The 26,578-nt window shown below is 40.9% G+C and overlaps 2 protein-coding genes across 3 annotated transcripts; both read right to left on the bottom strand.

Annotated features, from left to right (window-relative positions):
- Positions 1-7,426: 7,426 nt before the first annotated feature.
- emc7b (ER membrane protein complex subunit 7b) lies at positions 7,427-13,276 on the bottom strand. 2 transcript variants are annotated; one of them, XM_080745110.1, is made up of 6 exons: positions 12,884-13,276; positions 11,087-11,206; positions 10,848-10,986; positions 9,401-9,481; positions 8,237-8,388; positions 7,427-8,206 (listed from the first exon to the last, which is right to left on the bottom strand). In XM_080745110.1, coding segments are annotated over exons 1-6 (753 nt in total). In that variant the 5' UTR covers positions 13,144-13,276; the 3' UTR covers positions 7,427-8,205. The 2 variants fall into 2 exon arrangements, with proteins under 2 accessions (XP_080601236.1, XP_080601235.1); XM_080745109.1 differs by having other exon boundaries at positions 7,427-8,388.
- Positions 13,277-15,771: 2,495 nt separating this feature from the next.
- katnbl1 (katanin p80 subunit B-like 1) lies at positions 15,772-26,363 on the bottom strand. Its single transcript, XM_080745108.1, has 10 exons — positions 26,238-26,363; positions 24,521-24,648; positions 24,369-24,406; positions 23,293-23,578; positions 21,239-21,354; positions 21,091-21,141; positions 18,562-18,651; positions 17,667-17,771; positions 16,979-17,072; positions 15,772-16,228 (listed from the first exon to the last, which is right to left on the bottom strand). Exons 2-10 carry the CDS (start codon positions 24,635-24,637, stop codon positions 16,196-16,198), a joined length of 930 nt encoding a protein of 309 aa, XP_080601234.1. The 5' UTR covers positions 24,638-24,648; positions 26,238-26,363; the 3' UTR covers positions 15,772-16,195.
- Between the last annotated feature and the right edge of the window lie 215 nt (positions 26,364-26,578).

Raw genomic sequence — 26,578 nt, 5'->3', positions numbered from 1 at the left:
TGTATTTCAAAATACAAGAAAGTGTTTCAATATAGTATTTCAAAATACTAACTAGAAGAAGTGCTCTTCCGAGCACATGTCTCCACCAGGCCACGCTTCCTGGTGGTGCTATAATAGGCCAATGTCAAAAGGGTGGCATGTGTTCTTCACCAATCTTAGACCTTTCATGGTGCCACCATGAGGCTGATTTGAACATTTTGTAGTGTAATTTCTTCCTTGGCCTTTCGCGATTGTGCGTGCACAATTTCATTACAATTGCACGCTGTGTTTGATTTGAGGCATTTTGTTCGAAACTGATCAATCCTGCAAAGTTTGGAGGCCAATCTTAGCCAATCAGGATTGAATATTTAATACGGGACAGATCCATCTTGATCATATGACTGTAGAGATACTGTGTTCTGATTTGTGTTAATTTTGGGTAAAATCTGAAGGAGTAATATCCAAAAATGTGTCTTACATAAGTCGGCCTCCTGGTGGCGCTATAAAAGGCTGATGTGAAAAATACAAGGAAAGGGTTTTTCCTTGGCCTATTAGGGAGTGCGCTTACAAAGTTTGAAACTGATCAGTGGAGTTATAGGTAAAACCACGAATAGTTATAGTGCCACCATGAGGCTGATTTCAAAATCACACCCGTGTGAAGTGGAGCTGTGTGTGTGTGTGTGTGTGTGTGTGTGTGTGTGGATCATGTGTACCGATTTTTGTGACATTTGAAGAAAATATGTAGGAAAAGGAGCAAAAAGTGTGTTTTGGAGAAAATTCAAGATGGCGGAAAATCTATCATGGCGCAAATGGGCGTGGCCTATATGGGGAGATGCGTCATGACCCAAGGAATCCAGGGAAAAAATATTTTTAATTTTCCGACCTACGGTTCAAGAGTTACAGGCCAAAACGTAAAGTGGGGTGTTATGGCGCCACCATGCGGCCAAATGACACAAGTATTTTTTATTTAATCCTTGAAATCATTATGAACCTCCTCTCCAAGTCTTGAAACTCTAGCCCCTATGGTTTGCGAGAGACAAATAATTGAATGTGAGTTTTTGCAATTCCCATTATAAGTCAATGGGGAAAATTAATTCACTAATAAATTAATATCAATTAAACTATAGAACCTTTCTCTTAGAAAAGTAATAGCCCACGATTCCCGAGTAAGCCGGTCGATTTGACATATGGCGCGAGTGTGTGGTGGCAAAACTGTGGGACTAGTGGCGTGCCGAAGTTTAGGAAGTTCAGGCTACATACAGACAGACACACACACACACACACACACACACACACAGACACACAGACCCACACAGCCACGTATAGGGAGCCTGTGCTTCACACAGCTCCAAAAATTTGAAGTGGCATTTCTTCCTCTGCCTAGTGGGAATGTGTGTCCAAAAGGTAGTTTTGCACAAATTGGCCTCCTGGTGGCGTTAGAACAGGCCCATGTGAAAAATGTGGGGCAGAGGTTCTGAATTGGCATCCAGGGAGTGCGCTTACAAAGTTTCGAAACTGATCGGTGGAGTTATAGGTAAAACCACGAATCGGCCTGTTATAGCGCCACCATGAGGCTGATTTCAAAAATTTGAAGTGGCATTTCTTCCTCGGCCTAGTGGGAACGTGTGTGAGCGATTTCATGTTAATTGCACTCTGCATTTGTGATTTGAGGCATTTTGTCCAAAATGGACCAATCTTACACACTTTGAAAGCCAATATCAGCCAATCAGGATGGAATATGGACAATCAGACAGATCCGTGTTGATCACATGACTGTAGAGACACTGTCTACCGATTTGCGTGATTTTTGGTCAAAATCTGTAGGAGTAGTGTACAGAAATTTGTTTTGCAAACATCGGCCTCATGGTGGCGCTAGAACAGGGCCATTTGAAAAATGTGGGGCAGAGGTTCTGTTGGCATCCAGGGAGTGTGTGTGCTCATTTTGGCAGCGACCGGGCCAACGGCGCCGGAGATTAGCTGTACACAAAGTCGGAGGACGGACGGACGGACGGACAGGGGCGAAAACATACTCTCCCCTTGCCTTCGGCTGGTGGAGACAAAAAGGATTTCAAATCCATATTTCAAATACATGTATTTCAAATACTGCCCATCTCTGGGCATTGGCACCGGGTGAAAAATGGGTTACAAAATCGTGGGGATAAAAGGTTAAAGTACGGTAGTAAAAAAGAAACCCCAAAAAAAACAGTGTATTTAATTCAGTCTGTCCAGAAATGGGGTTAAAACATAGACCCACTGGTGATGAAAAATAAATGACACAGGCACATCAAAAGCAGGGGGCATGGATTCCTTACTTGCACCATGTTTTCTTTCATTCTTTCTGACACCACCACTTGATGTGGTGGTGCCCAATGTCTGTATGAAATAAAGCCTTTCAGTTTCTAATTATGTTTCAAATGTATGAACATTGCCTTGTGTATATCAGTGTTTTGTGAATGTTTTCTTTATTATGTCTGCAGTGATACAATGTTAAACCTGAGCTACTCCATTTGATGTTTGATTGAAGGGCTAAACTAAACGCTTATCTGTCCAAAGTTTACGGTTTCACCTTGGAAACATGATGGCAATGATTGTTTGTTGATCACTAGATCTTTTGGGAATGTGTCTGTAACTTCAGAACTGTAATTATGTGGCAGTAACACACACACCATGACGCAATGGGAATTCTGAGACGATTGAAGCTGTTGTATCATCATTGCACTGTCCTTTAGAACAGTGGTTCTCAACCTGTGGGTCAGGACCCCCAGGGGGGTCTCCAAATTATTTTGGGGGGTCCCCAGATTATTAACTTAATATGCAATGTTGTTTTCTCTCTCAACATTTCCAAAGTGACAATTTAAGGACTTTTTAATACCTCTGAAATGACAAATTAAACATCGACCAAATCATCAAATATTAGAGGCCGAAATTGCTCACTACGCCTCGCATTGCGAGGCGTAGTGAGCATGTAGATCTACTATTTTCACAACAGAACCATGTTATACAAAATGTAGTCTCGCGTGGCCAGACTGTTGCCTCCGCGATTTGCAAATGCTCCCGGCGTCTGGCTACACGAGACTATACAAAATGTAATGCCTCAACTCTTAGTGCTTGTCAGGGTGGGGGGGTCCCCAGTTAAAATATGATTATTTTGCGGGTCATGGCCTGAAAAGGTTGAGAACCACTGCTTTAGAACATGAAGAGAAATGTTCCTTGCTGAGCTCTGCCCGTTATTCTCAGTGTTTAATAATTGTTTTGTGATTTCTTGTTATTCTTTTATTCTTGTGTATAGTATTGTGTGACACTGTGTGTGTGTGTGTGTGTGTGTGTGTGTGTGTGTGTGTGTGTGTGTGTGTGTGTGTGTGTGTGCTAATTTAAAAAGAATTACAGTAAAGAAAAATCATTAGACTTGTCACACTGACTATATTCAAAAGTTGGAAGGCATTGCATACTTGTTTTGTTATTATGGCATGGCTCTGGCAGGAGTCTAGCCATCTATAAAAGGGTCCGTGTCCACAAATCATCTCACATGCCACTGGAACGATCAACAGCAAATTCTTGTGCACAACACTGCCAGTAGGCCACATAAGTAACTCTAACCTTTCACATTTTAAATATGTTACTTTCATTTCATAATGGAAGTAAAAGGCTCTGATTTGGCTGCCTGAAACCTTGCACAAATATCGAGTCATAAATCACAGAGGACTCCCGACTCCATAAATCAGTGGTTCTCAACCTGTGGGTCGGGACCCCTTGGGACCATGGGGTCCCCAAATTATTATGGGGGGTCCCCAGATAATTAGCTTAATGTGCAACATTGTTTTTTCATTCAACGATAAACAGACCAACATGAAGTTTGACAATTGACAAGTGACAATTTAAGGACTTTGTAATACCTCTGAAATGACAAATTAAAACATTGGCCAAATTGTCAAGAGGCAGAAATTGTGAAAATAGCCGATCTATATGCCCACAACGCCCGTTGTGAGCATATAGATCTGCTATTTTCACATTAGAACTGTGTTATGCAAAATGTAATGCCTCATCTCTTAATGCTTTTCAGGGTGGGGGGTACCCAGTTCAAATTTGATTATTTTGGGGGTCGCGGCCTGAAAAGGTTGAGAACCACTGCCATAAATGACAGTCTGACCACATCCACATTTGGGATAACAGTTACCATGTGGATCCCGAGATCTACAATTTATGTATCGCTCATAATGCCTCTGTAAGCTTGTAGATAATCTATTTTCACTGCAACCAATTGTAATTCACGCTTGATTGGAGTGTGCTGCCTTAGTTACTATAAATGGAAACCAGGTTGTGGAGCAAAGAATTCCCTGTAGGAGAAATTGGAGAATCCTACAGCAGCTAACCCTAAGCCTAAGCCTAAGCCTTGGCTCAATTGTATTTGTACACAGTTGGTCTGCATTACAGTAACATTTCACATTCCAGTAAATCGTCACTGTCGGGCAGAAACCTTGTATCTCCAAGTTTCAAATGTGTAAATTTTTTCGCAAAGCCCTGCTTCATCATACTAGGCCTTCGCACAAAAGTAGTGAAAACAGCAGATCTACAAGCAAACAACGCCTCGCACCGCGAGGCGTTGTGTGCTTGTAGATCGGCTGTTTTCACTAGTTTAATTAGTTTTTTAAATGATAAATACAAAAGGTTTCCACCCGACAACGACAAAAGATAACTCATGTAATTGGCCCACTGGCTTGTCACTTGTCATGATCTGAAATGGCAAATCTTTGAGTAGCAGCAGCGCTATAGAGAGAGATCTCTCTCTCAATAGCGCGCAATGAGGGCCTCTCAACTCTTTTTCCCGGGTTGAATCAGGGGCCCAGCACGTCCCTGTGCAGTACAGCAACATTCCACCTGTGTGTGAAACCAAGAGTTTCCTCAACTGCACTCTGGAGGCAATTCATCACACATACTAGGGCTGGGTGTGTGACAGACAAAATCAATCACAATATATTATACATGACCATATATCAAGATATAGATATTGTGGGAATGATTAGTGGGTTCCCAAAATATGTACCGTAATTGCTGGACTATAAGCCGCACCTGAATATAAGCCGCACCAGCTAAATTTAGAAGAAAAAAAACAAATGTTTACATATATAAGCCGCACCTGACTATAAGCCGCAGGTGTCCCTCCTGCTTCCCGCTAGAGCACCCCTAGTGGCTGTTAGCTGTATAAATCTATATAAATCCTTGTTAAAGATCATTGTAAAACTAACTAACTGGCCGTTAGCTGTAAAAATCGTTATATAAGCCGCACCGTTGTATAAGCCGCAGGGTTCAAAACATGGGGAAAAAGTCGCGGCATATACTGTAGTCTGGCAATTACGGTACATAAGGGTTGTGTGTAGGGATGGTCCGATCAGGTTTTTTGGAACCGATCACCGAGCACCGATCACAAAAGTTTGATCACCCGATACCGATCAATCACCGATCAAGTTATTATTTATATATTATTTATATTTTCTAAATGTTAATGTTTTAACTTTAATTAATTAATTCACTCATGAATTTATTTATATATTTGCCTTATAGTTATTTACCAGCATTACTATGTATTTATTATCATAGCAGTAACTAATTATTCCTTCAGCACTGTGGAAATCAATACCCCAAAATGGCCTCAAGTGGGCATACTGAACGGCTGGTTGATCGGATGCACCGATCGGATCGGATCGGTGAATTTACCTTTTGATCTAAACCACCGATTATCGCCGATCACGCTTTGATCGGCCCGATCCGATCCATTGCCGATTGATCGGTAACATCTCATATAGCAAATACCGGTAGTATAACAGCTCAAAATGTACACTTTCCCAAAATGCAGTCTTTCAAAACATGGAAAGACACTTTTGACAACAATATATACTCCAAAGCCTAGAAAACAGTTACTCACATCTAGACATACAAAGCCTAGAAAACAGTTACTCACATCTAGACATACAAAGCCTAGAAAACAGTTACTCACATAGACATATAAAGGTAGACGCCTCCTCCGGCTCTGCGGCGTTGGTAAAAGAGGACTGGCAAGCTTCCGGAAATCTGAAGGACGCTTCCTTGTGCGTCACAGAATGGGATGCTCGGTAGGCCAATCAGATGCGGGACTCCCTCTTTCCCCCTGCAGGGGGCAGCAGAGTGCCTTCCACAGTTCCGCACTTCCGCCAGTCCTGTTTTACCAGTCACGCCAATGAACTGCAGCGTCGGATGAGTTATCTAGCTTTTTATATCTGTGGTTACTCACATCAACATACTGCTCAGTGATGAGTTATCTAGCTTTTTATATCTGTGGTTACTCACATCAACATACTGCTCAGGATGAGTTATCTAGCTTTTTATATCTGTGGTTACTCACATCAACATACTGCTCAGGATGAGTTATCTAGCTTTTTATATCTGTGGTTACTCACATCAACATACTGCTCAGTGATGAGTTATCTAGCTTTTTATATCTGTGGTTACTCACATCAACATACTGCTCAGGATGAGTTATCTAGCTTTTTATATCTGTGGTTACTCACATCAACATACTGCTCAGGATGAGTTATCTAGCTTTTTATATCTGTGGTTACTCACATCAACATACTGCTCAGGATGAGTTATCTAGCTTTTTATATCTGTGGTTACTCACATCAACATACTGCTCAGGATGAGTTATCTAGCTTTTTATATCTGTGGTTACTCACATCAACATACTGCTCAGGATGAGTTATCTAGCTTTTTATATCTGTGGTTACTCACATCAACATACTGCTCAGGATGAGTTATCTAGCTTTTTATATCTGTGGTTACTCACATCAACATACTGCTCAGGATGAGTTATCTAGCTTTTTATATCTGTGGTTACTCACATCAACATACTGCTCAGGATGAGTTATCTAGCTTTTTATATCTGTGGTTACTCACATCAACATACTGCTCAGGATGAGTTATCTAGCTTTTTATATCTGTGGTTACTCACATCAACATACTGCTCAGGATGAGTTATCTAGCTTTTTATATCTGTGGTTACTCACATCAACATACTGCTCAGGATGAGTTATCTAGCTTTTTATATCTGTGGTTACTCACATCAACATACTGCTCAGGATGAGTTATCTAGCTTTTTATATCTGTGGTTACTCACATCAACATACTGCTCAGGATGAGTTATCTAGCTTTTTATATCTGTGGTTACTCACATCAACATACTGCTCAGGATGAGTTATCTAGCTTTTTATATCTGTGGTTACTCACATCAACATACTGCTCAGGATGAGTTATCTAGCTTTTTATATCTGTGGTTACTCACATCAACATACTGCTCAGGATGAGTTATCTAGCTTTTTATATCTGTGGTTACTCACATCAACATACTGCTCAGGATGAGTTATCTAGCTTTTTATATCTGTGGTTACTCACATCAACATACTGCTCAGGCAACACACACATTTGTAAAGTTCTTTATTTTTCCCCTTATTCAACTCCCAATAATTTGTTTTACAGGTGCTTAGCAGTAGCCCATATGAAATTGTATTATACTTAGACAAATCCATGCCCGTAACCTCAGTCAATAAAGAAAACACATCTGTAATAGCATCACAATTTATTTTTTCTCATTTAAATAAGTCTTTTTAATTATAGTTAAAATTCAATAAACTTTCATTCACAGTCGTATTTATCAACTCGGAAAAAAGAAGAAGAATCTGAATATTAATATAAGTTCTTTCAACTAGTTGAAGTAGAACTGACAATATGAATCTGACAGGCAGCAGCAGAGAGAATGCATACCAAAAGGTTAGCTTGGAGAGTTACACCACATGGACGAGTCAAAGTTACAAACGTACAGTATGTACATCAAATGAACGACGAGTGTAAAAATGGACCTTCATGGCTCAATTCTACATTCTCGAAAAAAAGTTAAATATTCAGGATTTTTCTGTGTATCTTTTTGTATGGAGATTGTTTACAGTGCAGTGCAAAAACATCTTATAGCTTCGCTCAGTAATTTTCTTTCTCTAATATTAGACACCCAGACTAATCGGGGGAAAAAAGAAAAAGACCCTTTTAAAAATAAAAAATAAATGAAAACAAAACTGTACAATAGACCCAAGCAAAAAAAAAAAAATCTTCAAAATGTTTTCCATGGTAAGACTAGTGCTTCTCTAGGAAGAACTAGGAGGTGGTAGAGTACTACCTCCAGAACTAGGAGGTGGTAGAGTACTACCTCCAGAACTAGGAGGTGGTAGAGTACTACTACCTCCGCTTCACAGCCGGCCTGGTTCCCTTGCTGCTGCCGCCAGGCTTGCTGGAGCCCTTTGAGCCACCAGAGAACAGTTTGGTCATGAACTCAGAGACATCGGGCAGCTCGGGGTTGGGGTTCAGCATGTTCATGGACTGTTCCATTTCCTAGAGAGAAGGGTGTAAAGAAAGAAACCATCACTATACTGTAGTCACTATATAAGTACTCTTGTGCTTGCTTGCAATATAGGATTCTAGACTAGAGATGCTCCGATTGCGATTTTTGGGGCCGATGCCGATCACCGATCAACTGGAATCAGTATCTGCCGATATTCCCGATCACAGCGTCAAATCCATAAATTCTTCTATTTATTGTGTTACTGTAGCAGCATTTATATAATGATTCTTCTTACAAAACATTGACATTGCATATTAAGTATAGACATTAGGAGATTGCATGCTGAGGTCCTTTAGTATCCAACTTATAAGAGTTGAAGCTGAGGTTACATTCAGTCCCACAGATAAATATTGTGAAAATAGCTGATCTAGCGTGTAGATCGGCAAAGCCAATAGAGGCAAAGCCGATACCGATGAAAGCCGATAGAGGCATTATCGACCGATACCGATCACTCACCGATCAATCGGCACATCTCTATAGGATTCCACCAAAAAGGTATGCAATATTGTCTCAGATCAGCACTTAAAATGTAAGACTATCAAGACTGTTTAATAACAATGTTAGAGGATATTGAAGACTAAGTTATTAAACGTTAAGTCATTCATTCTGCAATCCTCAGTCATGGTAAAGCAATTTGCGAGGTTGACACGTTTCAGGGATTGGTTGGAGTGGCTTATGGCTGCACAAATACTGTATACTGTTTTTTATTCAACATAAAAGTATGTTTTGCCAGTAAACAAACCCTAAATACATTATCATAATTTCTCCATTCTAACTGCTTTTTCCTTGGCTGTCTTGTCAGAATTCATATCTGCATCTCCATCAATTGACTCCGGTTCTGTTTTTTCAATCAATTTCACATTTGTGTCTAAATTCTGGAGGTCTTTCATCAGCTGACATGCACCTGACCTTGTGCTTCATCTGTTTCTAAATCTATTTCCTTTCCGGATCGTTCCTCATCTCTTGCTCTGCCGTCTATAACCGAGTCAAAGAGGTCTTTACCTTTCTCATCTCTGGGTCATTGGTGTTGACAACCTTGGGAAGCAGGACAATGATCAGCAGTGGAAGAACCATCATCATAACCTGTGGATGGAATGGAAACAAGCAATTAGACGAACAGGAAACGCATGACCGTGAGCATCCATGCCAAGTCTGCCGACAGAATGACAACATTAACTGGTACACCAAGCTAGGAGAAAAATCAACACAAATGTATCTACATAAATCATATTCCAAGTACAGACTTTTTAATCTATTGTTGGTGTTCGGCTTTGCAGAAAAGGGATGGGACGATATGAAAATTTCATGTCACGATTATTGTGACATGAATTACTAAAGCAAACTACACAGCTGACTCTGCTATACCAATCACAGACCCCCCCAAAACAAGACCAGTTAGTCAAAGCTCAGCCAACACTGCTACACCAATCACAGCTCAGCAACAGTGATTCTCAGGTGCTTGATGAATACAAGTATGCTACGTTCAGTGGATTGGTTTTGTCACGTCACTTCTCAGTCTGGCTAGGGAAGGGTCCTATCTCCAAGAAACCACTGCTTCTGGACAAATACACCACTGTGTATTTGCTGGCTGATGACGTAGCTACCCTAACCCTACTCTGATTCGTTGGAACAACATCCAATCAGCAACAACGTCACCTACATAACAGGTGACGTTCGGAAATACGTGGGAGGCTTGCCAGACTGAGAAGCTAAGTGACAAAACCAATCATAATGTAGCAGGCTGCTACCAGGGCTGGTGACAGGCTAGAATACAAGCCCTGATGCCAAATTATAATTACATTTAAATAAATGTGACATGGGCCAATGACACACCGCTCAAACATTCTGTTCAAGAACCGAGTTGAAGATCATTCCCTCTCTCTGATCTTGCCATCATGTTGCTCTTCCTTTACATAACCTAATAATGCTGAGATGTGTACAATCTTAAAAAATAAGGAGGGGTTACTGCTATGCAATCAAGCAAAAGCATTGCACCCAGTGCAACAGTAACATCAGTTGGGTAGGTATTCTACAAGACCACAATGGAAAATCAAACTGCCCATCGCTATTGGTCCAGGGCCGGTTCTACGAGGGTGCTGCTGAGGCCTGCTTTGCACCCTCATTTTGGCCAGGGAACCGAAATTTACATTATAATACAGTAGATCAGCATTGGCTGGCCACAACCGGTTTGGCACACACTCCCATTGGTATGCAAATTTAGCCTTTTGTTTTCACCTGGCCGATTTGAGTTGGGTATCCTTCACTCTTAAAGCATAGCACCCTCAGCCATTGTGGGCTGCCGCCGGCCCTGTATTGGTCCTGACAAAGATGAGAACAGCCTTCCTCCGCCAACATGACCATGTGAACATCTAATTGTTTCTACACCACTGATGAACAATACAAACTACACAGAAAATGACTTGAAAGTAAATACAATGTCAATATTTACCATGGGATTCATGAGGAAGTCTGTCCAACCCCAGGTCTCCCTCTTCATGAAGTATGTGTGTGGGCCATTGGACCGGACCTGGAGGGGATATGCCTGGCGGATGACTTCAGAGGTCTTGATGTAGTTCACGATACGTGCCCTATAATGGCTTGCAGTTTAGGGACACGTTGCGTTGAAGCATACAGCAGAATAGCTTAAAATGACACACCAGACTGTCTGCGTTTGCATATGAGCCTTACCTCATTTTCCCTTTGGAGGTTATGTCCACACGTACAGGTTCAAATTTATATTGAGGCGACACAACCTCCACAACGTAAGATCCTGAAGGGACATCGTTCACAGCAAAACTCCCGTCCGTTCTGCAAAAAATACATAAAAAACCCACAAAGGTTTCATTGTCACGATTCATGACAATTTAATATCCTCACTAAGCAATCATTATGCAAGCATGACTTTGAATATATTTTTTTCTTGTTTGTTTTTTAAGAACCAAAAGTACCCTTGAGAATCCACTTGTACACTCTTGAATTAGATATCACTGGGTTTATTTAACCAGTAAAACCACTTTAAGACTCAAGTCTCTTTTTCGAAGTGTAAATTGATCAAATAGGTAGAAAAATTACAGTTTAACAAAAATGGCAATACAAGAGATCAACAAATCAACAGGACAGCGTTACAGAGATGTACATCTATAGCCTTGGATCAAGACCTATCGATTTTGACATTTGCAAGTCAAGATATCTATGATAGTATTGATCCAAGGCTAACAGCCAATCTTATATTTAGAACATTGGTTCTTAAAGTGGGGTCCTTGAGGGAGTTCCAGGGGGTCCCCAGCTAATGATATCTAGGACCCAAATGGAGCCTTATGGGTCTGTAACTCAGAGGGTACGAATGGAACCAACGAGTCCATTTGGTTATATTTGTACACTCTCAAGAGTTAAATTAACATTGATTTTACAACATAAATTGGGGTCCCTGACACAAGGGAATCCGTAGCCTCATAGCTCCATGAACGGAGCTATTATTGCCTCACGAATGTTTCATGCTATGGTTTCATGGAGCTATTGCCTCACGAATTAGCCGCAAATTGCAACACTAGATTTTTTTATACTCGGATGAATCTAGGGTTGCAATACCTCCCATAGGGATCCAATGCATGAAAACAGTTTTTGCTATCTGATTGTATTAAACGACTTCAAACTCACCAATATTGTGGCTCTATGGAAAGCTTGGAATTTACTCTTGCTATCTGCAAAGTGTTTGTTTCTGAAAAATCCACCGTGGAATTGTTATGATTTATTTTCTGTCAATAAATTCAGTTCGGGTGATTATTTTTTCTAAGTGCTGGAGTTTGGAAGCGCTCGTGGGAAGTCACTCAGCAGTCCTGTGTGCCAGCTGGTTCTGTCACATAGCCTAATGCAGGAGGCAGCGGGACGTGGTGTTATAGAAGACGAGCGCTTCCTAAATTCAAGACTTAGAAAAAAAAACATGGCTGCTCGGATTTTATTGACAGAAAATAAATCATAACAATTCCACGGTGGAATCTTCAGAAACAAACACTTTGCAGATAGCAAGAGTAAATTCCAAGCTTTCCATAGAGCCACAATATTGGTGAGTTTGAAGTCGTTTAATACAATCAGATAGCAAAAAACTGTTTTCATGCATTGGATCCCTATGGGAGGTATTGCAACCCTAGATTCATCCGAGTATAAAATAATCTAGTGTTGCAATTTGCGGCTACTCACGAATGTTAAACTGGGGGACGGGGGTCCTTGAAATTAAAACCAGAATCACTGCTAGAGCCATAAAAATCGTCTCTTATGGGGCGTATCATTTTGGGGTCCTTGCCATGTAAAAGTGTGATAAAGTAATTCTAAAAACCACTGATTTAGAATGAATAAAGACAGTAAGCCCTGCTACAGAGTAGCACAGTCATACACACACAACACAATGCTAACGAAGCTAACGCTAGCTTAGCCTGGTGGCTAGCAGCATAGATGTTTAGTAGTTCGCTATACGACGGTTCTTCTCACCTCAAGAAGCCCACATATTCTTCGCCCTCCACCAGGATCCGGGCCGTGGAGACCCAGTCCTGCGTCTTGACGCCCTGGACGATGGCCCTGCCTTCGATCTTGAAGCGGTCTCCCCCCGGCCCTCCGTTGGTCTGTACCCCGGTGCTGCTGCTGCTGCTAGCGGGCCCCGGCTGCTCCATGTCGGTGAAACAGCACGCCAGACCCACCAGAGACTGAACCAAAAGACACAACAACGGCGCTATTCTGGCCCGGTGCAACATCCTCGCTGTTTGTTGTATTATCACAAATAATAACCGTTATGTGTGACTAATATAACATCTATTAGGCCTGTTGTGTCGACGCCAGGCCGTTTGTTTTCCTTCCTCTATCTGTGGTTGAGTCCGACTGACTGCAGCTGCTCTGCTAGCTGTGTTGCAGCATCAGCTGGATCTGTCCAAAATGCGTAATGACGTCACTGATGAAAAAAAAAAAAAAAGCTTTATTGAAAAAAATGCCGGGGACAAAAACATTATAATAAGTTTATAATACTTTATTATAAAAGATGGGGGAAATGTTTTTTGTATAAATTCAAAAAAGGAGAGATGTAAATATAAGAAAGAGTATAATGTGAACCCCTGTAAATGTTGTACTTTTCTTTTCGTTTTCTATGTTTGTATTTTGATTCATTTTTATCAAATTTAATTTGTGGTTTAATTGTATTTATTTGCTTAGGATGGTATGTCTGGGGCGGCATAGCTCAGGGGTAGAGAAACTGGTATTAGAGCACGAAGGGTATAAAACCCGAAGGGTTCCCAGTTCGAATCCGGGCTCCCCCTGAGTTAATGTCGAAGGGTCCTTGGGCAAGACTCTGAACCCCTAATTGCCTCCGGTGAGTAGGTTGGTGCCTTGCATGGCTTCCTCCGCCACCGGTGTATGAATGTGTGTGTGAATGGGTGAATGTAATGCACAATCTATGTAAAGCGCTTTGGATTAAAAGCGCTATATAAATGCACCATTTACCATTTATGTCTTGATATGTCTTTTGTATAAAAGTGCAATCCGTAAAGGCCCATTCCCACTGGGCCAGATAAACAGAAAAATATATATATATATATTTCTCCATTGAAGTGGATGGTAAGATACCGATAAAAAATATCTGTGACAGATATTTTGTTCTATCTGTATCTTACCATCCAATTGAATGGAGAAATGTAATTTTCTTCTCTGTTTATCTGGCCCAGTGAGAATGGGCCTTAATAAAGACCAAGTTATAAAAAAATGAAATGCGTCCCGGTCCCCTCCCCTTTAGGATTATAATATTAACAAATAATTATAATAAAAACGAATGAGTTTAGTTCACAGCCCTATCTATCAATGTAGTAGGCCTATTAATCTAGACTCTGGGGGGCCCTCTTCTATATTGGGCCAACTGAGACACAGGGTCCTGAGCAATAAGGGGCCCCTAAGGGCTGCTTTGAATAGGTCAGGCCAAAATTAATGTTTAGTTTTGCTGTCCTTTCTTGCCCAATGCCCAAGGCCCCTGGACCTTCTGTATACTCTAGATTAGAACAGGTTGTTTTGGCACACGGTAGGTCACTACCAGCCTGGGGCCAGCCTATATACTAATGCAGCTAACTAACTGCAGTATATCCCCTCCTTGTTTTGACATGGCTGGGGATGTCTAGCTGAGCTAGGCTAGGTCACTACTGTAAGGCCTGATGATGTACAGAAAGTCTGAACAGAGGTCCCATAATGACCCGTTGTTGAAGGCCCCCTGTACCCAGACCCATAGAATGAGAGAGTTCTGACACTTTACTTACGTCGACTCCCATCGTAAGTGTGGAAAGCGGACGTGACGTCACCATTGGGAGAGTGTTTTCCGCAGGTATTTCAGTCCGAGTGTATCAAAGGGTGCGTTCGGAAATGCGCACCGGGTGTGTGCTCTGTGTAGTGAGTGCCTAAACCCAAACCTAATCTTAACCTCAGTAAAACTATGCCATAACCCAACCCTAACCTCAATAAAACTATGCCTAAAACTAACCCTAACCAGACCCGGTGCACATTTCCGAACGCACCCTTTGATACACTCGGACTGAAAGACCTGCAGAAAACACTCTCCCCGTTACCATTAATATCGTACTGGAGTCTGGTGATATTCCTGCTGCTCTTCAGCCTCGTCCAACTCCATTGTAACCGAGGCATTTTCACTCGCTGGCAAGTAGACTAAAGTCTTTTCCCATTAACGGGCCTCTCCAAGTTAATTCAAGTACATTTTAAAGCCAATAAAGTCAATTGTTTTACGAGAAACATTAACTAGAGCCGATACGTGAAATAATGTTGCATAACTTGGAGAGGCTTGTGAATGCGTTAAAAGGGGGAAAAGGCGTGATTTAATCTACTTAATTAACAGCGAGTGAAAATGCCTCGGTTACAATGGAGGTGGACGAGGCTGAAGAGCAGCAGACATTTGTTAGGAATGTCACCAGGCTCCAACGACAACACTTCCGGTCTGCGGCGAAATCAAAGCGTGACCCTACTCTCCTCTTGAACTACTCTGCCTGTACCTTTGAGCGGTGCACTGCAAACCACTCCAATTCATGACATGTGTGTTTGTCCATGTGTTTTTCCAAGGGTTTTCACATGGCATCAAATACTGATCCCCATCCTGTGACGTGATGTGGGTCCATCAGCAACACACTGCTGATTTTTACAAGGTCTTTGTGTCAGTGACATTTCATTTGGCTCTTTCAACAACTCTGTCGCCATTTAATATTTGCACAGTACAGTCATGTCTGTCCTGTATCATTGCCACAATTAATGTACGGCTCAGCCAAATCATCATTATCCTTATCCTTTGTCCAACCACCGCTTAGCACAACAATACGATCAACACACAACCACATACACACTTGAAGATTGATGAATGATTTTCATCAAATTTATTTGATAAAAAATAAAGATAAACAAAAACAACATGAAACAAAACAAAAATAAACCTTAAGACTGACGTATTTGATAAAAAATAAAGATAAACTAAAACATAAAACAAAACAAAAAGAAACCTTAAGACCGGTGCAGTTTCAAGTTCATGAGTCAGAAGAACCAAGGTGCAAAACTGTGCAAAATGATTTCTTGGTTTTTGCAGAAAGGCTCCCTGGCTCTGCTTCTTCATCGTTTTCCTCTCCAACCGAGGGAGTTGGCTGATTGTGATCAGTTCATCAATCCCGTTAGCAAGAGGTCTGAGTGGAAGAATGAACCAGTCCATTTCAGCTAAAAAAAGACAGCCATCTTCAGGCAGTAGTGGTCACGTCCTCAGTGCTACGTTGACAATTGTCAGCACAGTTGTGATAGGTAAGACTCAATAGCCTAAAAAGAGGAAGGGGGGGAGAGTTATCTTTACAGCCAGTAAAATGTAATTGTGTGTGTGCAGGCCCGCACGCACATGCACGCACACACATGCTGAAAAGCTGCCGCGAGCTATACGTTTGTCATGATGTGTTAGGATTAACTGTACTGTATGTACAGACCATACAACATTACACGTAATTATACAAATGATCTGTAACAATTACAAAATAGGGATGGGACGATATGAACATTTTATATCACGATTATTGTGACAAAAGAAATTGCGATTTGCGATATTATCATGATAATCAAAATCCATTATCCTGCCGATCTACAAGCTTGTAGATCGGCTATTTTTTGGCAAAGAGGATTTAAACGGTACTGGATATGAAGCTCGGCAAATAAGAGGTGAATTGATTCCAGTGCATGATGGAGGACGATATCACGATAACTTAAATCTCCACGATGCGATTATCGCGATAAACGACAATATCGCTTATCGTCCCATCCCTATTACAAAACCAACCATGTCTTTTACATTCAGATCCATGTTAAAAAATAAAAAATAAAATGTTGCAGTTTTTTAGGTCATTCAGGACATGCATCAATGGTTTTGGATTGTGGCAGCACTCAAATGTTTTCCACTGACAGGAGTGACTTCTAGCTGCTTGGTTCCAGGTAAAAAGCTGATGGTGACTATGTGAAATTTGTATGAACTATGTTATCACACAGCTTTCATAAATAACGTGACAGGAGTAACGCTCTCACCTTGGCTATGTCCCCCGTAGTTCCTGGAACTAAACACAATTGCGATTCCTCTGTCCATAAGTCCTTCAGTCGCTGCTTCATGACTTCAAGATTTCTGAAATCAGGAATGTAAAATGTTAACTCGATGTTTGCTGAACAAACACTATGCTGTTAATAAGTCATAGATGTGTGGAATTTCATTTGTAAAATCAATCATCTCCAGAGATTGTTTCTGACTAGACTTCAAATCTGCATTGTGAGATTGTAGATCTTTAATGTTTGTGAATTTTCATCTATTTTTGCAAAATAATGACTTGGTCAGAATAAGGATGCTAGGATTTGAGTGGTTAAATTGCAACGATAAAATACTTTTACTGATCAATGCAATTAGTCGGATTACCTATGCATTTGCAATGCAATTATCATGCTATGCCTAAATGAACAGATTCCATTGGTTACCTCAAAAATCTAACTACTATTGTTGTTGTCAATATGCCAGACCATCAGCACTAGGGTCCATTAACTTCTTGGAGAAATTGTGCAATGACCTTTTGGTGATATTTGAACATAAAACAAACAAACTACCTGTCCTCTGAGCATAAAACAAACAACCTACCTGTCCTCTGAGCATAAAACAAACAACCTACCTGTCCTCTGAGCATAAAACAAACAACCTACCTGTCCTCTGAGCATAAAACAAACAACCTACCTGTCCTCTGAGCTTTGGTCCTGCAGGCTTTTGCCATTTGTGGAAAGTTCAGGCCACCATTTCCTGATGACGGACTGGACCCAGTGTAAACCAACAATTATATGTCTGTCAAACAAACAAAACACAATAGACTAGTAAGACGCCTCAGGGCTACATGCGCCAATTCTTTGCCATCTGGCCAGTGATGTATATCGGACCAGTTATCCATATATGGAGACCCCTGGTACCCATATATGGAGATCCATGTACTGTATATGGAGATATGCTGAGAGAGCCCAAACATGCTTACTCAGTTATTTGTTATGTGAAAGTCATATGATGTCTATGACATCGACTTTGTGTCGATGTCATAGTCATATCCTCACATATGACTTTGTGAGGATAGAAGGTGCTAGCAGCTAGTGGGACCCCAAAAAAAGGTTTTAAAATTGGAGATCCCTGTCTGTAGAACCAGCCACACAGATATGGGCTGTCTTGGCCATATATGGTTTCTGTTAGTGTGGTATGTGGCCGATGTTTCCTCCATATATGGGCTTTCCAATATGAAGTCCTGTTAGATATGGGCTTAATATTGGTGACATCCGGGAACTTCATATATGGGCATAAAAGGGTTTCTGTTAGTGTTCCATCACAGTGAAGCCAGTGCGTGATGTCAGAGCGGCTAACCCATTCTGTTAAGAGTGGTTCCCCTGACATCACAGTGATGTCAGAGCGACAAACCCATAGACCTGTGATGTCACAGTGATGTGTCAGGGGAACCACAGTGTCAGGCGTGACCTACAGAGATATGCAGACAAGAAGTGACAGTTTTCATAGAGAAACTCATCAAAACAAACTAAGCTACAGTATAGGAAGTCGCTGATGACACATACTCAAACACATGGAATAGACTTACTCTTCATATTTACTGCCGAGAATCACTTTCAGTTGTGGCAGCAGGTCGATACAGCAGCCTAGTGATAAACACGGTGCTTCATCTTGAAGGCTGGAGAGGCAACAACACAAGTCTCAAGTTAGAATATTATTAAGCCCCCCCCGGTGGCTCAGACAGTTATGCATCAACTACTAGGGCTGTCACAATTATTACATAATCGTCTAATCATGATTATTTGACATAATCATGATTATTTTTCATAATCGTCATAATCGTTTCCATGTCAAAATAATGTCTCCAGATCTACAAGCTCACAACGCGTAGCGATGCAACGTGTTGTGAGCTTGTAGATCTGCTATTTCCACTATCAATGTTCTTTTTTAAGTATAAAGTTGTCAAATATGTCAAGTAATTTCTTTGTATATTTAGCTTATGTGTCATATCTACCATGTGTAACTTCAAAGCCTAAAAGCCAAACAGAAATGTAATTGTCAACGACAAAAACACAATTAAATCGTTAATCGCAATTATTTGAGAGAAAATGAATCGTCATGTAAAATGGCATAATCGTGACAGCCCTATCAACTACAAACAAAATATCAAAATGAAATACACGCCGAGTTCAATTCATGGCTGAGGACTTGTGTTGCATATCTTCCCAATCAAAAGAACATCAAAATGCTACAGTAGTAGCCTGAATCGGTGAGTGATAATGATTATGGTTATGCTTAAAGCAGTGGTTCTCAAACTTCTTGGGCTTCAGTCAGTACCCCCTTTTTCCTCATTGCTGAATTCAAGTACCCCTTTAATCGACAACAACAGTTACAACATTTTGATTCGAAAATACTGACATAAAAAAATCCAGTTTTATTTCAATGTCAATATGTTGAAAATAAAAGTAAGTATAGCCTGGTTTCTATTCAGTAACAGTTGTGCTAATCAAAATTCATACTTCATTTGGTTTAAAGCTTTACGGAGCATCATGTTCAAACAGTATATTGATCCCTAATGACTGTCCATGGGGTCAATTAGGCACTGAGGCAGAAATACCTGTCGTCTAGTTTCCCCAGCAGCCCTCGTAGCATTCGGCAAAACTGCCAATCAAAGTGACCAATGATCAATGCAGGGTTCACAGCACACATTTTTATCAATGAATTTCCAAAACGTTTCCAGAATATTTAAACCAATTTCCAGGCCTATATAAGTCATTCAGTACAATAATGAGTATCTTACTCCTATGAGTAATGTCCAAAGACAGGTAGTGTATCAAAAATAAAGCATAGAATGGTATTATGGTATAATTCCATGCAAAATGATTTGCTACACTACCTATACTATAGGGCACTGCTGATCACGCGGCGGACTGTTAGTTACACCACAGCTGCTTGCCTACCGAATTCATTTACCTGCCCCTATTATACCAAGATGTTGTGATCACGTGGCACACTCACGCTTGCAAACACGCTGGAAAATTACAGCAGTGTCCCCTTCCCCACACTTCTTCAAATACCAACAACAACAAGCATCAAGATGTATTTTCCTTGCTCCGCGAAAAAAGAATGATTTATCTGCCACAAACCTCACGCGCCTAACCCTAACCCATATCTAAGGCCATATCTAGGCCAGATGTAGGCCACGCTTCAGAGCCCGGAATTCTTTGGGGACCAGAGATTTTTGGGGGTCCGGACAAAGCCAGATGTTGGTTCCAGGAGCACCGCTCAAAACCAGAAAATATTATATCGGTATGAGGGCTGTGGACACTTCAGAAACCATCCTACCAGTGACATCATCATTAGGCAATTTGCCAACTTTCCAGGAATAGAAAGCAATCCGTTTCGATTAGCTTGGATTTAGGTTTCTGAACTGTCCACTGAGCAGAGCATTAGGCCTAGGCCAGACGGAGCTGGATATTTCATATATCCATTTTTTTCAGATATCCACACGACAAAGATATCTAGGTCTAAAATAATCTGAGTCCCCAGACCTCCACTAGGGGACAAGCACACACACAGTAAAGTTTGCAGAGATATCCGGATTCCATGTCTACACGGATTGAGTGAATCGGATATTTTTCAATGTCTCCACTTATTTATCCGGTTTCAAAAATATCCAGCTTCACGGCCAAAATATCCAGCTTCATGTGGCTGCAAGCCCCAACAGCACAAAAAAATGTCTAGCAAATGTCTAGCTTCAGAAATATCCAGCTCTGTGTAGCCGGCACCTTAGTGAGGACCAAATATATGAAGAACAACATTTGGACAAGACATCAATCATGTCCATGAAGCTGTATAACCGTAGATTCAACTAAAGTTCAACAACATTTAATGTAGTTTACAATAAGTAATTTATGCTGAATACAGTGAGATGCAAGGAGAGTTCAACATGCACAATATAACAAAAGTTATGAGGTTGTGAGGTTATGGGGATTTGAGTTTTTGCATCAGTGCCGGGTACGGGAGATGGCAATTTAATATGAAACAATGAAAATAAAAATAGAAGAGCTACAATAGTACATGAAAGCATACATTATTAAAGTGAGCTCAGACTTACTTCTTTGTTAAGACAGGTAGGCAATCGAGGAGAACACCTGTGTCTTGAATTCTGTAAAAAGGAAACAAAAACTGAATATGAAGCAAGTTAATTGTCTAAAGGATAAACATCACAAAAAAAGAAGAAAAAGATAAACATCATGAATTACCTGATTAGATAAGCGACTAATTCACTGGCGTTTCGTCGCCATAAAGTCAGAGCAACGTTTAGTCGAAGTTTCCTTTCAAAAAGAACATGATTCATAGCTTCATGGTCCATTGATATCTTTGGAAGTAAAACAAACAATGCACAGGTTAACTTTTTCTCTGCCATTTTAAACATAGCTGTAGTAAGCAGCTGCCAAATTGTCCTTACCTTTTAACGTGGGCACGCGCACGCATCGTGCACAATCTGTGCGCGACTCATCTAGTAGACGTTAGACTCGGTGACAAGCTTTCGAATACAAAAAACCCCATTGAAAAAGACATATCCGTTGCCACGCTGTATCTCTGCTTATCAGCCAGTGTTTACATGAAAAAGCATTGAAAAAAGCCAACTGTGCGCTATGGTAACACGTGGACACGTTCGCGCACAAAACGCACGATATGTGCGGGGATCATAATCCAGGCGTGTAGAGACTGGATCAAAGTTTCCAAACGCAAAAATCCGATTGAAAAACGAGAGTTCCATCGCCCAGTAGCTTCCACTTCTGTTACACAGTAAACCAATGGAGGCGGGACTATGGCCCAGGCTCAGACTGGATACGGAAAGCTGGATCCGGTCCAGACCGGAAATGACCGGATACAGTTAGGGGGGCGGGCCTAAAGAGCCAGAATCAGCGAAAATCTGCGCTAATACTTTTAATCCTTTCATAATGATTAAAGCTAATTAAACTTTGCGGGCTCTACGGGCATGGCAGCGCGGTACAGCGGGAAATCTACGGTCTCTATGGGGATCGCGAGGTATGAGTTAATGAGGGACATGGTGGACATTGAGGATAATCTGGGACAAGCAGATGTTTTTTTTAGGAAAAGTTGAACAGAAATGTACTTGTCCCACCAGACACATTAAAGATAGGGCTGACCTTCGATTGTATTTATTAAAGTCGAAGTTTATAAGCCAAAAAACGATCGAACGTTGGCGACGGGGAAAGGGGGGGGGGGGGGGGGGGGGGGATAACCGTTAAGGAAATGTGTTAAAAAATTAGCTATTTTACCCAATTAAAAAAGGGAAAACACACCTGTTTTTTCCCCATAATAAAGCTCCCTATTTGCACATTGAAAACAACAAGGAAGAACAAGAATATGATACAAATGTTTTCTATAATAAATGTGTTTTTTGCAGTATGGTAGGATTGACATAATAATCATGCAACAGCAGCAGCGCGACTCGCGAGCCCTAGAACAGATTAACTCCCAATGTGTAAACACACAAATGTAATAGTAGATTTTATAGTAAATAATTGCACTGCAGTGTGTCTGTGTAAAGACGGCTGATATAAAGTTCCACTCATCAACCGAAAGCTCACAGCCAGAAAACCTGCCGGACTCGACAGGTTTTGAGCTTGCAGATCGGATATAAACCTGTCATCAACATCACGTAACAATAGCAAGTTGGTTTTAAGCTCTTCTTTTCCCTTTAAAGCGGGATCGACGGGTGACGGGGTCTGTTTTGTGAAATCCAATTTTCGCTGTCGTTTCCTGATAAAGAACAAGCTGTGTCCTGTGGAGGACAGTTGCATGCATGGGTGTTACACCGACATTGTTGTTGGAGGCTGACACAGATGTGTGAAAGCATCGCATGTAGTTGCATGGGTGATGTTACTTAGACATTGGTGTCCGGGGCTTTATCTGTGATAGCGCGCTGCCTTTTCTATTTTTTAATTATCGGTGACCATTCTCATGGCTTCATGCTTGCTCTTGTTGTTGTCAGCTTGTTGTTAATGTTAACACGTGTGAGAGGAGGAGTCGACGCTGCACTGGAGTGGAGTGAGGCGCAAGGTAAGGCCCCGCAGCCCCCCAAAGGAAAAACGGCCGATTATTCAACTCTCTTTTTCAAGTTTGAATCCTGTGCCATCGAACGAAGCTTCGAATATTCAATTTTTGGGGGTCAGCCCTAGTTAAATATGCAATCAATTCTTTTTTTTTTACACCTTCAAAAAATATACTCTGCTGATTCATGATACCAAATAAAAACATTCTTTTCAGTCAAAATGTGTCTCACCTCTGCAAAGTAGTCACCATACTTGGAGCCAGCCCCTGCCATTTTGGGAGTCTCGGCAGAGATCACAGGAAAGGCGCAGTTGTCATTGTAGTGTACGGCCCGAACGTCCTCGGAGCAGGTCAGCTCATTTTCCTTGTTGGCCATGCCGGTGTCAGAGGTAGAGTCCGTATGAATCGTTTGGCGGCGAAGCCCCGTACTCGCCACCGCAGACGTACGCCCTCTCCTCTTGCACAATGACTTTCTTTTCACTTTGCCTGGTCCGTGTACTTTGTACTCCGCTCCAAACCTATCAAGTCAAAGACGTACCGAATGAGAAACTGAAATTATACATACATACAAAATATAGAACATAGAACATTTGAAGATGCCAGAGACATTGCCATGGTGCGTAGGGGTGGGCGATATGGTGATGATAAATATCATTGAGACGATACAATGTCTCCACGATATGCCTTTTCAGAGATATCGTATATATCGTGATACAATGAGGGAGCCTTATGAAAAAATCCTGTTGAATTGTTACTACAGAGATTCATTGCAGAATCCATTTAAACCTGCATTTTGGTCTTAATCAGTAGGTTCCCGAACTTCCCAAAAAGGTCTCCCCTTAACTCTGACAGTGTACAAATGAAACCAAAAAGGACCCCAAAGGGTCTTTTACATACTTGTAAGGGTCAAATTTACACCTCCCAAAAGGAACCCAGAGTGTGTCTGGACCCAACTTTGAGGACCACTGGTATAAATAGTCTGTTACTGGTTTTTCTTTTAGCTTTACTGGTTTTTCTTTTAGCTTTACTTTCCTTGTAGGTGGTGGTACTGTTAGGTAACTTGAAAAATAACCATAAAAACCAACATGGAAAAAGAATCGTGATAAGATCATGTATCGTGATACAGCTTGGAAAAATGTTGTGATATTGTATTTTTTCCTATATCGCCCACCCCTAATGGTGCGTATGCTTATGGAAAAGTGCCTCGGTGGACCAGTGACTGACAAAGTGATTATCTGCGGGACACAGACAGATGGTGATTATGAATGTTATGATTAGACGATCCCCACAGGTGTGGATCAGACTCACCCGTCTTTATCTAATTCTTCCTTATTTAACTTATCCACCTAAAACAAAAGGATAGGGCATAAAGACACACTAACAGTCTCTATTCCACTTCAAAGGTTTTTTGGCATAACAATAGTAAGTAAAACAATGTTTTCTATTCAGATTTGGCCCACCTCCTTCATGTTCTTCTTGGCATCAAGATGCAGGCCGGGTTGCAGAAAGGCATGGGATGTGTCCTGGTTGGGACCAAGGGATTTCCTCTGTAGCCCATTATACTTTCCTGCGGCCATAATAGGGGACGCTTTGTAGGACAGACAAGAAGTCACAGGCAAATTTCTAGTTAGCACTGCACCCAAAACTGATAAGTTACGTCTAGAGATCTGGCCTAACGTCAGTGGTGGAAAAAGTACTCACATTCTCTTCTTAAAGGAGTAGTTCACCACTTTTCAACCTGTCTTCATATAATAGGTCCTCACTAATGTTCATAATAAAATAGCACAATTTTTTTCTATTCAGTCTGGGTCTCATAGGAGAGCTGTCAAATCCTTCTACCGGTGACATCATCGTTTGACAAAAAAATATATATATATATATATATTTTTGAAAAAAAATATTTAGATTTTTATTATCACGAGAACAATGGCTTCCACTTTAACATTGCAACTTTTTCAGGAATAGAAAGCCTGCAGTTTCTATTAGCTTGCATTTCCCATTGATGATGTCACTGGTAGAAGGATTTGACCCACCCACAGCTCTCCTATGAGACCCAAACTGAGTAGAAAAAAATTGTGATCTTTTATCATGAGGACCTATTATATGAAGATAGGTTGAAAAGGGTTGGAGTGCCCCTTTAAGTAAAAGTATCAATACTGCATTGTAGAAGTACTCTGTTACAAGTACAAGTCCAGAATTAAAAATGTACTTGAGTAAAAGTACAAAAGTATTGGCATCAAAATGTACTTATAGTACTAAAAGTAAAAGTACAAAATGTTTGAAAATAGCAGATCTACACGGGTTGTGAGCTTGTAGATCGGCTATTTTCAAATAGCCAAGGTATAAAATAGGGCTAAAGTGCAGTTTATGTATGTTTTAAAATATCATAATTTATATCAGCAAAGTAACTAGTAGGCCTAACTATAGTTTTCAAACAATTGTAGTGGAGTAAAAGTACAATATTTGGATCCAAGAAGATATAGTGGAGTAGAAGTAAAAGTACTGGAAATTGGAAATACTCAAGTAAAGTACAAATATCTCAAAATTGTAGTAGGCCCTACAGTACATAAGTAAATGTACTACTTTACACCATTGGTTAGCACTGCACCCAAAAGTGATAAGTTATACGTCTTGATCTGGCCTAACGTTGCCTTTAATATGTCAGTTATTGCTGGCCAGGGTATAATGATGGTGCCCTGCCGGAACCGCTTAAAATACTTCCCTAAAAGTAAATATTACCTCATAAACATTAGTAAACAAACAAAGCAAATAAATACTTTAGTCGCAGGAGGCGTTGGCTACTGCTGGTCTGCTGCTAGACCTGCATCATAACCTGCATTAGCCCCCGAGCTACACCTAAATATCACTTAATAGTTCCACAGGCTGTTGATTATTTTTGTATTATTATTTAATGTTAGGTGTAACCAAGTTTAACTCTGCAATGTGTGACATATCTGATAGCCTCGTGTTCGAAGCCAGACTGAACTTTAATTCCGGACAATCTGGCTGTGCAAGTTCAACCATGAAGGATAAACACAGGAGGAGGCCTCTGTAGTGCGTGATGCTAGCTACTTAGCATCCTAGCCAGGAAACATATGCTTTCTCTCAACAGTGCCGTTTCCTTTAGGCCAACGGTTAAACAATTTCAGCTAAATGCCGTTGACTAATAATACTAACCGTCTCATTTTGTGAAATGCCGTGCAGTCTCCTCTGGTGTATGTTAATCCAAAATGCGAGTGAACAACGGTAAATACTATCTTCTCCTCTAGGCTAGTTGTTGTTTGGCCCTTTTCCGACTTTTTGCCATTCAAATGAACACAACAGGAATTGTGGGATAGATTGATGACGGACGGTGATGACACAGAGCTATATAGAGCTTTAGTGACATCTAGCGGTTTATTTATGGCAGTGCAGTGGTTCTCAGACTTTTTCATGTCTAGGAAAATATATGCCAGGGACCCCCATAAGAGAATATATTATTTTACGGCTCTAGCAGTGATTCCCAATCATTTTAAAAA

This window comes from Nannobrachium achirus (assembly GCF_963921795.1).
Source record: "Nannobrachium achirus genome assembly, chromosome: 16".
Lineage (NCBI taxonomy): Eukaryota > Metazoa > Chordata > Actinopteri > Myctophiformes > Myctophidae > Nannobrachium > Nannobrachium achirus.
The sequence above is the reverse complement of the archived record's forward strand: the minus strand, read 5'-3'. Positions and strand labels throughout refer to the sequence as shown.